The 15000-nt window shown below is 33.0% G+C and overlaps 1 protein-coding gene across 3 annotated transcripts in view; it reads right to left on the reverse strand.

Moving 5' to 3' along the window:
- The window catches only part of LOC137658841 (tripartite motif-containing protein 3-like), a 416367-nt gene that overhangs the window by 73359 nt on the left and 328008 nt on the right, over nucleotides 1-15000 (reverse strand). For all 3 annotated transcript variants that reach the window (XM_068393943.1, XM_068393953.1, XM_068393934.1), the window contains exons 2-3: nucleotides 9677-9955; nucleotides 2890-3180 (exon numbers count right to left, since the gene is read on the reverse strand). In XM_068393943.1, the coding sequence (XP_068250044.1) occupies nucleotides 2890-3180; nucleotides 9677-9955 (570 nt within the window). The remainder of the gene's footprint in view (nucleotides 1-2889; nucleotides 3181-9676; nucleotides 9956-15000) is intronic.

Here is a 15000-nt window from a genome sequence, read left to right on the forward strand (position 1 = left end):
GATACCTAAAGTAGTGCACTAATCTGTTCCCTGGAAGTGTGTGGAGGAAGGGAGGCACCTGACCATGTGGTGACCCAGGATTCGCCAAGGAGAGCCTGGATTTTATCCTTCTGGCTGTCATTTCTTTTAGAGAACGCGTGAAGATTTGAATCCTAAGATATACTGCCAAACAACCAAGAGCCAATGTCAGCACACGGCTGGCTTACTCTGAAACAGCAGCAACGCCAACAACCATGTCACACTGTCTGTCTGTGATTTTGACGTTAATGATGCTTCACTTGTGTGCTAGTATGCTATTTGTTAATTTTTGTGATAGAACGGTTTTTATCTCTTGATATAAGTTCTTATATTCAACCTAAATTTCAGAGTAAATCTATTTCGTTGCCTTCTGTTAGAATAAACAGAAATTCAATTATATTTTTTTTTCACCATTCATTGCTTACAAAGAGTAATAACATTTACTCACGAAATTTTGTGTTAAACTCATTATAAATCTTAAAGCTGTCAAGTACAGCCAGAAGGGAAAATGGAAACAATGAGAATAGAAGGCAATTAAGACAAGAAAATAGAATGGAATTCTAATTATTACATTAAACATACTTGGTGTCCTAATAAGACACATGCAGTGTCTCAATTCTAAGAGCATTGGATGTGAAAATAAATGACCTTTTCGAAAAGTGTTTCAATCTATTTCAATGTTTATTGTTGAAATGGGATCAGAGAATTTACTGTTTAAGATTATGATTTGGGTTGAATTAATTATGTCGAGGTATCTAATTTCCCTAGCAGTACCCTAGGAGTACCAGCTGAACTCGGTTGAGTCCCTTGTTAGGCTGGGAGGAACGTAGAGAGTAGAGGTCCCCTTTTATGTTTTGTTTCATTTGTTGATGTCGGCTACCCCCCAAAATTGGGGAAGTGCCTTGGTATATGTATGTATTTAATTTCCACGGCATTAGCATTAAAATATATCTCTAATAAATAAATCTGCTTAAAAACATTTACATTGAACTTATTTCAAACTTGTTCATTAACCACTTTCAGATGTAAAGTTACTTGGTATCAGAGGGACTATGATTCATGATCAAGTTCTGTTACAGGATCATTTGCCTCTAAAAAATCACACACGACAAAAATTACCATTTTAAAACTTTGTTTTAAGGACCTCCATAAAATCACTGAAATAGTAGAACTTCAAAAGTTCAAACTCGCAGCAAATTTTTTAATGTTGAACAGGCTTACATAAGCCCTTTTATAGTTTATATATCAAATATCTGTTTTAATGTTAATGTTTTTAAAATATTTTTTTTCTAATTATTCATGACTTCTTATATCGTTTATTTATTTCCTTATTTCTCTTCCTCACTTGACTATTTTTCCCTGTTGGAGCCCTTGGGCTTATAGCATCTTGCTTTTCCAACTAGGGTTATAGCTTTGCCAATAATAATAATAATAATAATAATAATAATAATAATAATAATAATAATAATAATAATGGATTAAACCAAAAATATTTCACGTACAACATACGACTTCTAATGTCTTACCACATCATCAACACATTATCATCATCAACATATCTATGTCAGGGTTCTCATGTACTGCAATACACTTGACAGATTATCTCAAGTCTTGTGCAATTTTTAGTTTTATTCACCATCAAAATTCCAAACATTTCGCTTTTTTTTTCAATGATTTTATGCGAGTTCCAAATACTCCCCTTTATAATAAATCCATAAACATGGCAGCTGACTAATTGACTTTCATCAAGCGACGAATTCAGCTCAATCTAATGTTTTTTATTAAAGTTTTGCTCACCATCAAAATTCCCAACATTTCGCTTTTTTTTTTTCAATGATTTTATTCGAGTTCCAAATACTCCACTTTATAATACTCCCATATATACGACAGCTGACTAATTTACTTCCATCAAGTGACGATTTCAGCTCAATCTACTGTTTTTAAGTGACCATGATCATGCTACTTTGTGAACTGGTCAAGTACAAATAAACTTCTAATTATCCAAGCGAATGTTCTTACTTTACTTTAAAGGCTATTACAGCCTATTATCAAAAGTTGTATTAATCTCTGTTGATATTAATAACTGCATTAAATACCATAGCTCTCCCTCAGTGCTTGAACAATATATCAAACAAAACACCTTTTTCCTTAATGATATTCATAGTTGTAATCATATTAAAAGTTCATATTCAAAGTGGGTTTTTTGACATTCATATCCCTGCTACTGCCAGATTGAATAATGAGCTTTGTTTCAAATATTTTCAAATAATTAAAATTCTAGCTAGTTGATAAGATCGCAAAATAACATAACTGAAATGGAAGGCATATCTAAAACTTTTGCTATTTTTTCCCTTTGGGAGCCCTTGGGCTTATAGCCTCTTGCTTATGCAACCAAGTAATATTACTGTTCTTAAAATATTTTATTTTAATTGCTAATTACCTCAATTGTAGTTTATTTATTTCCTTTCCTCACTGGGCTATTCTCCCTATTGGAGCCCTTGGGCTTATAGCAGCTTGCTTTTCAAACTAGGTTTGTAGCTAAGCAACTAATAATGATAATTATTAATAATAATGATAATTAATAATAATAATAATAATAATAATAATAATAATAACAGGGTTGTTGTAGTAATAGTACTAGTACTAGTAATAGTAATAATCATAATCATAATACTAATACTAATACTAATACTAATACTAATACTACTACTACTACTACTACTACTACTACTACTACTAATAATAATAATAATAATAATCGTCTAACAAATAAAAACTCTCTCTCTCTCTCTCTCTCTCTCTCTCTCTCTCTCTCTCTCTCTCTCTCTCTCTCTCTCATAAGCTGATAAAACTCATCTATCTTTCTCTCACCTTAGGGTTGGAAAATCTCTGCGTACAGATCCCACAATGGAGCAACTGCGAATCGGCCGCTGAGGATCTCGAACTCCCCCCTGAGGATGACGAGGGCGCGTAGGCGTGCGGTGGGCGGTAATGAGGGTGCGTAGGATCGTGCACAGGGCACCCGGAGGTGGAGGAGGCGGCTAGGGACTTGGAGTTGTTGCTCAAGGCTGCTGATGCTGGAGGAGGAGGGACTGTCTTGCAATAGGTCCCGTTCGAACGACGGTCTTCGTCTGATAAGACTTTTTCTACTTCTCGGCCCTCCTGTTGGGGGGGGGGGGGGGGAGAGAGAAATGTGAATCATTCATTGAAATTATTAGAAAAATAACTATTTTACTTAATACATATATATTCAAACTCCTAAGTATATGCCAGTGACATTAACAGCCTAGTAGAAAAGGTCTCTTTAACCTTGAAATTCTTTGGGGACAAATAATAATAATAATAATAATAATAATAATAATAATAAATGTAAATCATTCATTAAAATTATTAGAAAAATAACCATTTTACTTAATGCATATACATTTAAACACCTAGGTATATGATAGTGATATTAACAGCCCAATGGAAAAGGTATATTTTACCTTGAAATTCTTTGGGGGACACAAAATAGACAAATGTAAACAATCATTAAAATTATTAGAAAAATAACTATTTTACTTAATACATATATATATTTAAACTCCTAAGTATATGCTAGTGACATTAACAGCCCAGTAGAAAATTTCTTTTTAACCTTGGAATTCATTGGGGACACAGAATGGACATAAATGTAAATCGTTCATTAAAATTATTAGAAAAATAACTTTTACTTGATACATATATATTTAAACTCCTAAGTATATGATAGTGACATTAACAGCTCAATAAATGAAAAGGTATCTTTTACCTTGGAATTTATTGGGGGACACAAAATAGACAAATGTAAATCGTTCATTAAAATTATTAGAAAAATAACTATTTTACTTATTACATATACATTTAAACTCCTAAATATATGTCAGTGACATTAACAGCCAAGTAGAAAAGGTCTCTTTAACCTTGGGATTCATTGAGGTCACAAAATGGACAAAAATTTAAATAATTCATTAAAATTATTAGAAAAATAACTATTTTACTTATTACATATATATATTTAAACTCCTAAATATATGCCCGTGACATTAACAGCCCAGTAGAAAAGGTCTCTTTAACCTTGGGATTCATTGAGGTCACAAAATGGACAAAAATTTAAATAATTCATTAAAATTATTAGAAGAATAACCATTTTACTTAATACGTATACATTTAAACTCTTAAATATATGCCCGTGACATTAACAGCCAAGTAGAAAAGGTCTCTTTAACCTTGGGATTCAGTGAGGTCACAAAATGGACAAAAATTTAAATAATTCATTAAAATTATTAGAAGAATAACCATTTTACTTAATACATATACATTTAAACTCTTAAATATATGCCCGTGACATTAACAGCCAAGTTGAAAAGGTCTCTTTAACCTTGGGATTCGGTGAGGTCACAAAATGGACAAAAATTTAAATAATTCATTAAAATTATTAGAAGAATAACCATTTTACTTAATACATATACATTTAAACTCTTAAATATATGCCCGTGACATTAACAGCCAAGTAGAAAATGTCTCTTTAACCTTGGGATTCATTGAGGTCACAAAATGGACACAAATGTAAACCATTCATTGAAATTATTAGAAAAATAACCATTTTACTTAATGCATACATATTTAAACTACTAAATATATGTCTGTACATTAAAAGCCCAGTAGAAAAGGTCTTTTTAACCTTGGAATTCATTGGGGACACAGAATGGACATAAATGTAAATCGTTCATTAAAATTATTAGAAAAATAACTATTTTACTTAATACATATATTTAAACTCCTAAATATATGACACTGACATTAAGAACCCTGTATATGAAAAAATCTCTTGTACCTTGGATTTAACCATTCACATTTCATGGTTTCTTTTAGTGCTGGAATACGATGAAATATTAGTTTTACATTAAATAAATGCTTCACTTTTTACATACCATAGACAAGAAGAAGAAGAAGAAGAAGAAGAAGAAGAAGAAGAAGAAGAAGAAGAAGAAGAAGAAGAAGAAGAAGAAGAAGAAGAAGAAGAAGAAGAAGAAGAAGAAGAAGAAGAAGACGACAATATGGATAAACTTCAGCCACGGTTATGTGGGAACTGGCATTTGAAAAAAAAAAAAAAAAAGGAAAAAAGTGTGAATAAACAGAAAGTGGGAACTGGCATTTAAAGAAAAAGAAAGAAAAAGTGTGAATAAAGAGAAAAGTGGGAACTGGCATTTGAAGAAAAAAAAAAGAAAAAAAAGTGTGAATAAACAAGAGAAAAGTGGGAACTGGCATTTAAAGAAAAAAAAAGTGTGAATATATAGAGAAAATGTTGCTATTAAGCATACCATGGGCTAAAGCGGAACTTCTTAAGAAAAATACAAATCCCTTAAAAGGTTTTGTTTTCAAATCACCCAAAATTCACTTCAGCCCTTCCCAGTATTGTTTATCATAATGTGAATTCTTAATTTCCAATAATACAATAGGCAGTTAAAAAAAAATAGGCATACTAATACAGCACAATATTGTTACTCTGATCAAGTATATTATCACGTTTTAAGTTTATATCTCAATATTTACTTTATATTAAGTGTGGGCTAAAATACTTAAAAAGCAAAATAGTACATGCAAAGAATGTTAAAGTTTACGTTAGAATATGATAGTTTTCTTTAATTCCTTTAATAAAGAAAACGAATAAATCTTTATGCGATGGAGAACTAAGGAATTTCTGGAGGCGTTCGGCCTAACACGAAGGTATTACAAATAGCAAACTTTTATCGATTATGACAACAAAACATATATAAATAGCTTCCTAAGCACTATTTACTGTTACTTAATGTTCTAAATTGTACATCGAGACCGTGAGAACAATCGTATAAAAGGTAAATAATGAGTAGCAGCCAGAAAATTATTTTGATAAAATTTGGTTTTAAACGTTTGAAAAGAAAATATTAAAATAAATCTATTCTCGCAAAGAATATACAACTTAAGGGCTGGTGAATAGTCCTAATTCCTAATTAACTTCTGTGTTCTTTTAATAGTCTTTTTAATATGGGATTTTCCTTTTCCTTGTAAATGAACCAGTTTTCCCCTTTTACTTTTAGGCCTGCTTTCCTATTCTTAGCACACAGGATTGTTCTCTAGTCTTGGGTAGTGCCATAACCTCAGGTACCATGGTCTTCCACTGTCTTGAGTTAGAGTTCTCTTGCTTGAGGGTACACTCAGGCACGCTGTTCTGTCTTGTTTCTCTTCCTCTTGTTTTGTTTAAACTTTTTTAGCTTATATAGGAGATATCTATTTCAATGTTACTCACCTTAAGAATTTTATTTATTTCCTTGTTTCCTTTCCTCACTAGGCTATTTTCCCCTGTTGGAACCCCTGGGTTTATAGTATATACTCTTAGATATTTAGAGTACCGCACAGTGTATTCAGTGTTAATTCCTAAATCCACATAATTGAAGCACTTAGAGAGCTATAAAGTCTTCACTTTCTTATCGAAAGCCTCAATATTTTTAATCTTTCGGATGTCTAGTGGGAGTTAGTTTCATATTCTTTGAGCCAGATATATTAAGGCTCTCTAGAATGTACAGAAGACACACACCTTTGCTCCAATAACTTGAAACTGTGACTATTCTCTTGTCTACAAGATTCCTTTGCTGCACGATGTGTAGCAATGCTCTTATATTACTATCATCATTTTTATTACTTGCTAAGCTACAACCCTAGTTTGAAAAGCAGGATGCTATAAGCCCAGGGGTTCCAACAGGGGAAAATAGCCCAGTGAGGAAAGGAAACAAGGAAAAATAAAATTCTTAAGGTGAGTAACATTAAAATAAATATCTAATGTATAAGCTAAAAAAGATAAAAACAAAACAAGAGGAAGAGTAACAAGACACAACAGCGTGCCTGAGTGTACCCTCAAGCAAGAGAACTCTAACCCAAGACAGTGGAAGACCATGGTACAGATGTTATGGCACTACCCAAGACTTGAGAACAGTGGTTTGATTTTGGAGTGTCTTTCTCCTAGAAGGGCTGCTGACCATAGCTAAAGAGTCCCTTCTACCCTACACAAGAGGAAAGTGGCCACTGAACAATTACAGTGCAGTAACCCCTTGGGTGAAGAAGAATTGTTTGGTAATCTCAAGTGTTGTCAGGTGTATGAGGAAAGAAGATAAGTAAAGAATAGGCCAGACTATTCGCTGTGTGTGTGTAGGCAAAGGGAAAATGAACCGTAACCACAGAGAAGGATCCAATGTAGTCCTGTCTGGCCAGTCAAGAGACCCCATAACTCTTCAGTGGTAGTATTTCTGGAATTCCAGTTCTGATATCTTAAACTCTAAATTTAACAGACAGCCTGTGCAATAAAATTAGTATAGGGATAGTCCTTTTGAGGGATGGGACACATTTTATCAAGTTTGCTTACTTTCTCCTCTGTAATGTTTTGTCCTTTCTTAAGTAACACTTTGGGTAGATTGTAATAGACGGAGTTAAAGTAGTCAATCGTGGTAATAACACAGTTAATCACAAGTTTCTTTACATAATAATCATCCAAATACGTATTTACAAAAGCAATGTTTCTAAAGTATTTCCTGCGTTTATTACTACATTATTTATTTGAGCAATAAGAGACAAATTACAGTCAAATGGTAGGCCTAGGTCTCGAATTCTGCTAGATATCGGGACATTGTTGTTACTAATAGTTTTTCTTTCATGTCGTTATAAACCCAGTTTTATTTTCATTTTTTTTTCAACTGGCATTCATTCCCTAACACTAGTAAGAACCTGGTTGAAGTATCATCGGTATCATTAATGACTTTTATGGAGAAGTAAAATTGTGTATCTGCAAATACTTTAAACCAGGTCATGACTCTAGTACATTTGATAAGACTTATAATAAAGGCACAAAACAGGATTTGGCGTAGTACACTTCCCTGGGGTACCCCTAACGCTAGTAAGAACCTGGTTAGTGTCATCGTTATTATTAATGTAATCTATGGAAAAGTAAAATAGTGTATCATCTTCAAATACTTTAAACCAAATCATGACTCTAGTACATTTGATAGACCTACAGTAAAGGCACAAAACAGGATTTGGCCTAGTACACTTCCCTGGAGTACCCCTAACGCTAGTAAGAACCTGGTTAGTGTCATCGGTATCATTAATGTCATTTATGGAGAAGTAAAATTGTGTATCATCTGCAAATACTTTAAACCACTCCATGACTCTGTAGTACATTTGACAGACCTGTAGTAAAGGCACAAAATAGGATTTGGCCTAGTACACTTCGCTGGGGTACACCTGTTTTCCAATTAGAACACCATGGTTTCTGTCAACAAAGTGATCTTTTAGATACTCAAAAGCTTGATCTTCAATACCGATGGACCGTAAATCATTAAGTAGTAGTTCATGAACAACTGTACCAAAAGCAGCACTAAGATCAGAAATGAGGATTTGTGGGAGTTGCTATATGCAGATGAATTGGCTAAACATGAGAGAGACTTACAGGGAAGGTTTGTTAAGTGGCAAGAAACTTTGGAGAGAGGTGGCTTGAGAGTAAATGTGAATAAGACTGAAGCTATGGTGAGCAGTAAGGAAGGTAGGAACAGGAGAGCCATGCATGGAAGTAGAGGTTTGCTTATAAAACAGGTAGAACAATTTAGATAATTGAAAACTATTATTAGTCAGGAGTGAAGAAGTGAGGCTGAAGTTAAGAATAGGATAAAAGTAGCTTGGGAACAGTGGAGGGAGGTAGCGGGAGTGGTATGTGATATCAAAGTGTCAATGAAGCTAAAAGTCAAGATCTATAGCACAGTAATAAGATCAATGTTAAAGTATGGATTGGAAACGTGGGCTTTAAGACTTAAAGAAGAAGCAAAGTTTGATAACAGAGATCCGAACGAGGAGATGGATTATGGGAATATCAATGCTTGAAAGATTGCAGAATGATGAAATAAAAAGAATGGCAGGCGTGGTAAAGAATACAGAGGTGATAAGAGTGGCACAAATGAGGTAGTGTGGGCACACGTTCAGGATGGATGGTGGGGAGACAGTGAGTAGGACTTGGGAAGAACCTGTTAGGGGGAAAAGATCGTAAAGAAAGCAAAGAATTAGATGGCGAGATAAAGTGAAGGATGATAGGGAGAGAAGAGGTTTGGTAGAAGAGGACGCTTTTCATAGAAGACATTGGAGAGGACGCATCAGGCAACTGACCCCTTAATGTGGGGATAACGGTGCGAAAGAAGACAGAACTATTTGTTCAAGAATGAGCTATTCTAGTCCTTTTGATTATAAAACGAAGGTGAAGGATGATATGGAGAGAAGAGGTTTGGTGGAAGAGGACGCCTTTGATAGAACGTATTGGAGAGGACGCATCAGGCAACTGACCCCTTAATGTAGGGATAACGGTGCGAAAGAAGACAGAACTATTTGTTAAAGAATGAGCTATTCTAGTCCTTTTGAATATAAAACGAAGGTGAAGGATGATATGGAGAGAAAAGGTTTGGTGGAAGAGGATTCCTTTGATAGAACGTATTTGAGAGGGCGCATCAGACCCCTTAATGTAGGGATAACGGTGGGCAGGAAGACAGAACCATTTGTTCAAGAATGACATATTCCAGCACTTTAGGTCATGAACCCATGAAAAAGCCCTTTTTTTTGTCCTTACCTGAGGTAGGGCCTTCTTCAGTGGTAGTTCGTTTGCGTCAGAATGATGAGGCGGGGGTGGAGGTGGTGTGGCGTGACGATGATTGTTGGAAGGACCAACGTTGTTGTGGTTTTGTTGAGGCGGTTCGTCTGATGCTTCGGTGAGTGTGTATGTACGGCCGCCCTCAGAGGGTGGCTGCGGCGGGGTTGCCATTCTGCTGAGTACCCTGGGCGCCGATTGCTGCTGCTCCTGCTGCTGACCCGCCTGACGACGCGCCGCTGCAGCAAGATGCGCAGGGTACTGCAAAAGAGAAAAACTTTTTTGTAATGCAAATTCGCAATGATATATTGCAAGATTGACATAATACTTTTACATAATACCCTGACATAATACTCTGACATAAAACTTTGACTGACATAATACTATGACTGACATAATACTCTCGCCTGGCATAATACTCTCGCCTGGCATAATACTCTCGCCTGGCATAATACTCTCGCCTGGCATAATACTCTCGCCTGGCATAATACTATGACTGGCATAATACTATGACTGGCATAATACTATGACTAGCATAATACTGACTGAGACTGGCATAATACTGACTGAGACTGGCATAATACTGACTGAGACTGGCATAATACTGACTGAGACTGGCATAATACTGACTGAGACTGGCATAATACTGACTGAGACTGGCATAATACTCTTGACTGGCATAATACTCTTGACAGGCATAACACTCTTGACAGGCATAACACTCTTGACAGGCATAACACTCTTGACAGGCATAACACTCTTGACAGGCATAACACTCTTGACAGGCATAATACTCTGACTGGCATAATACTCTGACTGGCATAATACTCTGACTGGCATAATACTCTGACTGGCATAATACTCTGACTGGCATAATACTCTGACTGGCATAATACTCTGACTGGCATAATACTCTGACTGGCATAATACTCTGACAGGCATAATACTCCGACAGGCATAATACTCTGACAGGCATAATACTCTGACAGGCATAATACTCTGACAGGCATAATACTCTACTCAGAAAGCAGGGAACATAGTGAGACAGAAAAAAATAACTTTGGGATACATAATGGTACTGCAAAAGAGAAAAAAAAAATTTGTAATACAAATTTGCAATAAAATATTGTCAGATTGACATAATATCCTAATACTCAGAAAGTAGGGAACATATGGAGATATTAAACAATTACTTTGGAATACATAAGGGTACTCCATAGGAGAAATACTAATTATAATGCAAATTCGCAATATAATATTGCAGTAAAAATTACTTTGGAATACATAAGAGTAATGCAAAAGAGAAAAACATTATGCAAGGTAAATTCGTAATAAAATAATACTCTACTCAGAAAGAAGGGAACATGGGGAGATTGTAAAAAATTACTTTTGGAAAACGTAAAGGTACTGTAGAGAAAAAAATAATTATAATGCAAATTCGTAATAAAATATTGCAAGATTGACATAATACTCTAATCAGAAAGAAAGGAACATGGGGAGATTGTAAAAAATTACTTTTGGAAAACGTAAGGGTACTGCAAAAGAGAAAAAAAATTTTAAATGCAAATTTGCAATAAAATACTGCAAGATTGACATAATACTTTACTCAGAAAGCAGGGAACATGGGGGAGATATTAAACAATTACTTTGGAAAACATAAGGGTACTACAAAGGAGAAAAAAAATTATAATGCAAATTTGCAATAAGATATTGCAAGATTGATAAGACACTCTACTCAAGACAGCAGGGAACATAGGGAGATGGTAAAAATAAATACTTTAGAATACATAATGGTACTGTAAAAGAGAAAAAATAATTATATTGCAAAAAGTGCAGGGTACTGCAATAGAAAAAAATAATATTGCATATTTAGAATAAAATATTGCAAGATTGACATACTCTAATATTCAGAAAACAGGGAACACAGGGAGATAGTAAGAATTACTTTGGAATACATAAGGGTACTGCAAGAGAAAAAATAATTATAACACGAACTCACAATAAAATACTGCAAGACTGACATAATACTCTACTCAGAAAGCAGGGAGCTTAGGGAGACTTTAAAACAATTGCTTTGGGAAACATAAGGGTACTGCCAAGGAGAAAAAAAAATTTATAATGCAAAATCCCAATATAAATTGCAATATTGCCCTAACAATCCAAAACTAGGGAAAAAGGAAGATGTTAAAAAGGACACTACTTTTAAAAAAATTAAGAAAATAAAAACATCAAATAAAAACTTAACTAAAATATTGTTGGTAAAAAACATTACCAAATTTCAGAACTTAGAAAAATATATGGAAAAAAAATAATATTTGAACTGATCAAAATTTAGATAAATAATCCATTTTTATATTTGGTATTTGCAGTAAAATTTGTTTCAATTTTTTTTTTTTTTTAGGTAGCACTACTTCTCATGATAGTGTTAACCACGAAGAATTGTAGGTTTTCAGTTTAAATTTCGCAAACGTGGGAAACCATTAAATATTACATTGGTATTTCGAAAATATGGTTTTCTAAACTTAATACATTCATTCCAATATAACTGTGGTGTATTTGAAATATATATATATATATATCACATATATATATACATATATATACATATATATATATGCATTTATATATATACACAAATATATATATATGCATATGCATATATATATATATATATATACATATACATATACATAAATATATACATACATAAATATATATATATACATAAATATATATATATACATAAATATATATATATATATATATATATATATATATATATATATATATATATACACATAAATATATATATGTATATACATAAATATATATATACATAAATATATATATGTATATACATAAATATATATATATATATATATATATATATATATATACATAAATATATATATATATATATATATATATACATAAAATATATATATATATATAGATATATACATATATATATATATATATACATAAATATATATACATATATATATATATATATATAAATATATATATATATACATATATATATATATATATATATATATATATATATATAAATATACATAAATATATATATATATACATAAATATATTTATATCTATACATAATATATATATATATATATATATATATATATATATATATATACACATACATATATATACACAAATATATATATACACAAATATATATATACACAAATATATATATATATATATAATATATATATATAAATATATATATATATATATATATATATATATACATATACATAAATATAAATACATAAATATATATATATATATATATATATATATATATATATATGAGCGAACATACAATAAGTGAAAAAAAAACATTTATATTGTGATAACCTAATTTTAGTAGGGGATATCATTTATACCACCATACTCATGAAGTACTAAAATTTACTAGTAATCTTATTTATTTAATATTAATCTATTAAATCGCTTCTAATTAATGGCGGCTATTTCATTACAATTAATGGTGGAATTCAGTAAGGATTTATGATTAATAATAAAAAAGATAATTCCTAAATGAATAAAAAATAAAGGATCACTCAATAAAAAAACATATATTGGATAAATATATTTTTTTTTAATAAACAGAAGAGGAATTCTTCATTTCTACCTTTATATAAGTTTCCAATCTACTGATTTTACGATATATATATATATATATATATATATATATATATATATATATATACATACATATATATATATATATATATATATATATATATATAAATATCACCCACGAAATGCATTTAATACCGAATTCTATCTTGGGAAATACATATCCACTTGGAATTCATTTTATGGTAACAGCTTCTGGCCGGGTGGTGATTCGAACCACCACCTGTACGGCTAGAAACTATGCTTGGCAGGGACCCTACCGACTCAGCTGAGTCGGTAGGGTCCCTGCCAAGCATAGTTTCTAGCCGTACAGGTGGTGGTTCGAATCACCACCCGGCCAGAAGCTGTTACCATAAAATGAATTCCAAGTGGATATGTATTTCCCAAGATAAAATTCGGTATTAAATGCATTTCGTGGGTGATATTTACATTAATTAAAATCACGTGTGCTTGTGATATATGTTCATATATATATATATATATATATATATATATATATATATATATATATATATATATATGACCTTCTTAATCTACTTGAGGTCATAACAATATTGACATTGTATGTAAAAATATATAAACATCCAAAACCGAATCTAAATATAGAAAAAAACAAGTACAAATCGACAAGATACTTAAAAGGCACAATGCAGTAATGAGTAATACCAGGAACAAAAACTCGACCCAGTAACTTATAAAACTCAAGAGGAGTAATTCCAGTAATCATTTCAAGATCATGAATATGTATCGAAGTAATGAGGGTAATCGCTATAATTTCCAACGATACTCTCGAACGTACTCCCGAATTTGGTGGTCAATTAAAATCTAACTAGCCATAAGGCACGGGGAGTACCCAAAGGAGACCTTTTGGGTCCGCGAATAGCTCAATTGAAGTTCTTTTCTTAGGGCTATTTGGAAATTTCCAACCCTTAATCCCCAGGGGTTATTTTTTTTTCAAGCACATTTTGCAGTATATTTTTTTTTTTTAAATTGCTCTAACAGCCTTAATTTTCGTCATAGAGAGGTCAGGTTGGTCTCATTCTCTTGGAAAATGCCTGAAGTTTCTCAAATAATTATCAAAATTATGCAAAAAAAAATTTGAATAGCATTTTTTTGCAAGGACGTACCGGTACGTCCATGGGGGTAAAAGGATGAGTTTTGTGAAACGTACCAGTACGTCCTTTGGGGGTAAAAGGGTTATGAGTAGGAGAGAATAATCATCGCCTTATTGCCTTATTTTTTGTTTGGGTTCCCCCAGGTCCCTCAGTGTGAGGCACCTCATATAGTCACCTAGAAGGCATAAAGGTGAAGGTGTCTGGTTTCGGTTCCAGTTTTATCTGAATAGATGCTCACCAGAACGTCAGCTGGGCATGCCCAACAAACCCCCGCCCCTATGGTGCACAAACCCAATCCCTGTGGTGCACAAACCCAATCCTTGAGGTGCACAAACCTAATCCCTGTGGTGCACAAACCCACTCCCTGTGGTGCACAAACCCCACCCTGTGGTGCACAAACCCACTCCCTGTGGTGCCCAATCCGTAACTGTGGTGCACAAACCCACTCCCTGTGGTGCACAAACCCCACCCTGTGGTGCACAAACCCACTCCCTGTGGTGAACAAACCCACTCCCT

Source organism: Palaemon carinicauda, chromosome 1 (genome assembly GCF_036898095.1).
Source record: "Palaemon carinicauda isolate YSFRI2023 chromosome 1, ASM3689809v2, whole genome shotgun sequence".
NCBI classification, from domain to species: Eukaryota; Metazoa; Arthropoda; class Malacostraca; order Decapoda; family Palaemonidae; genus Palaemon; species Palaemon carinicauda.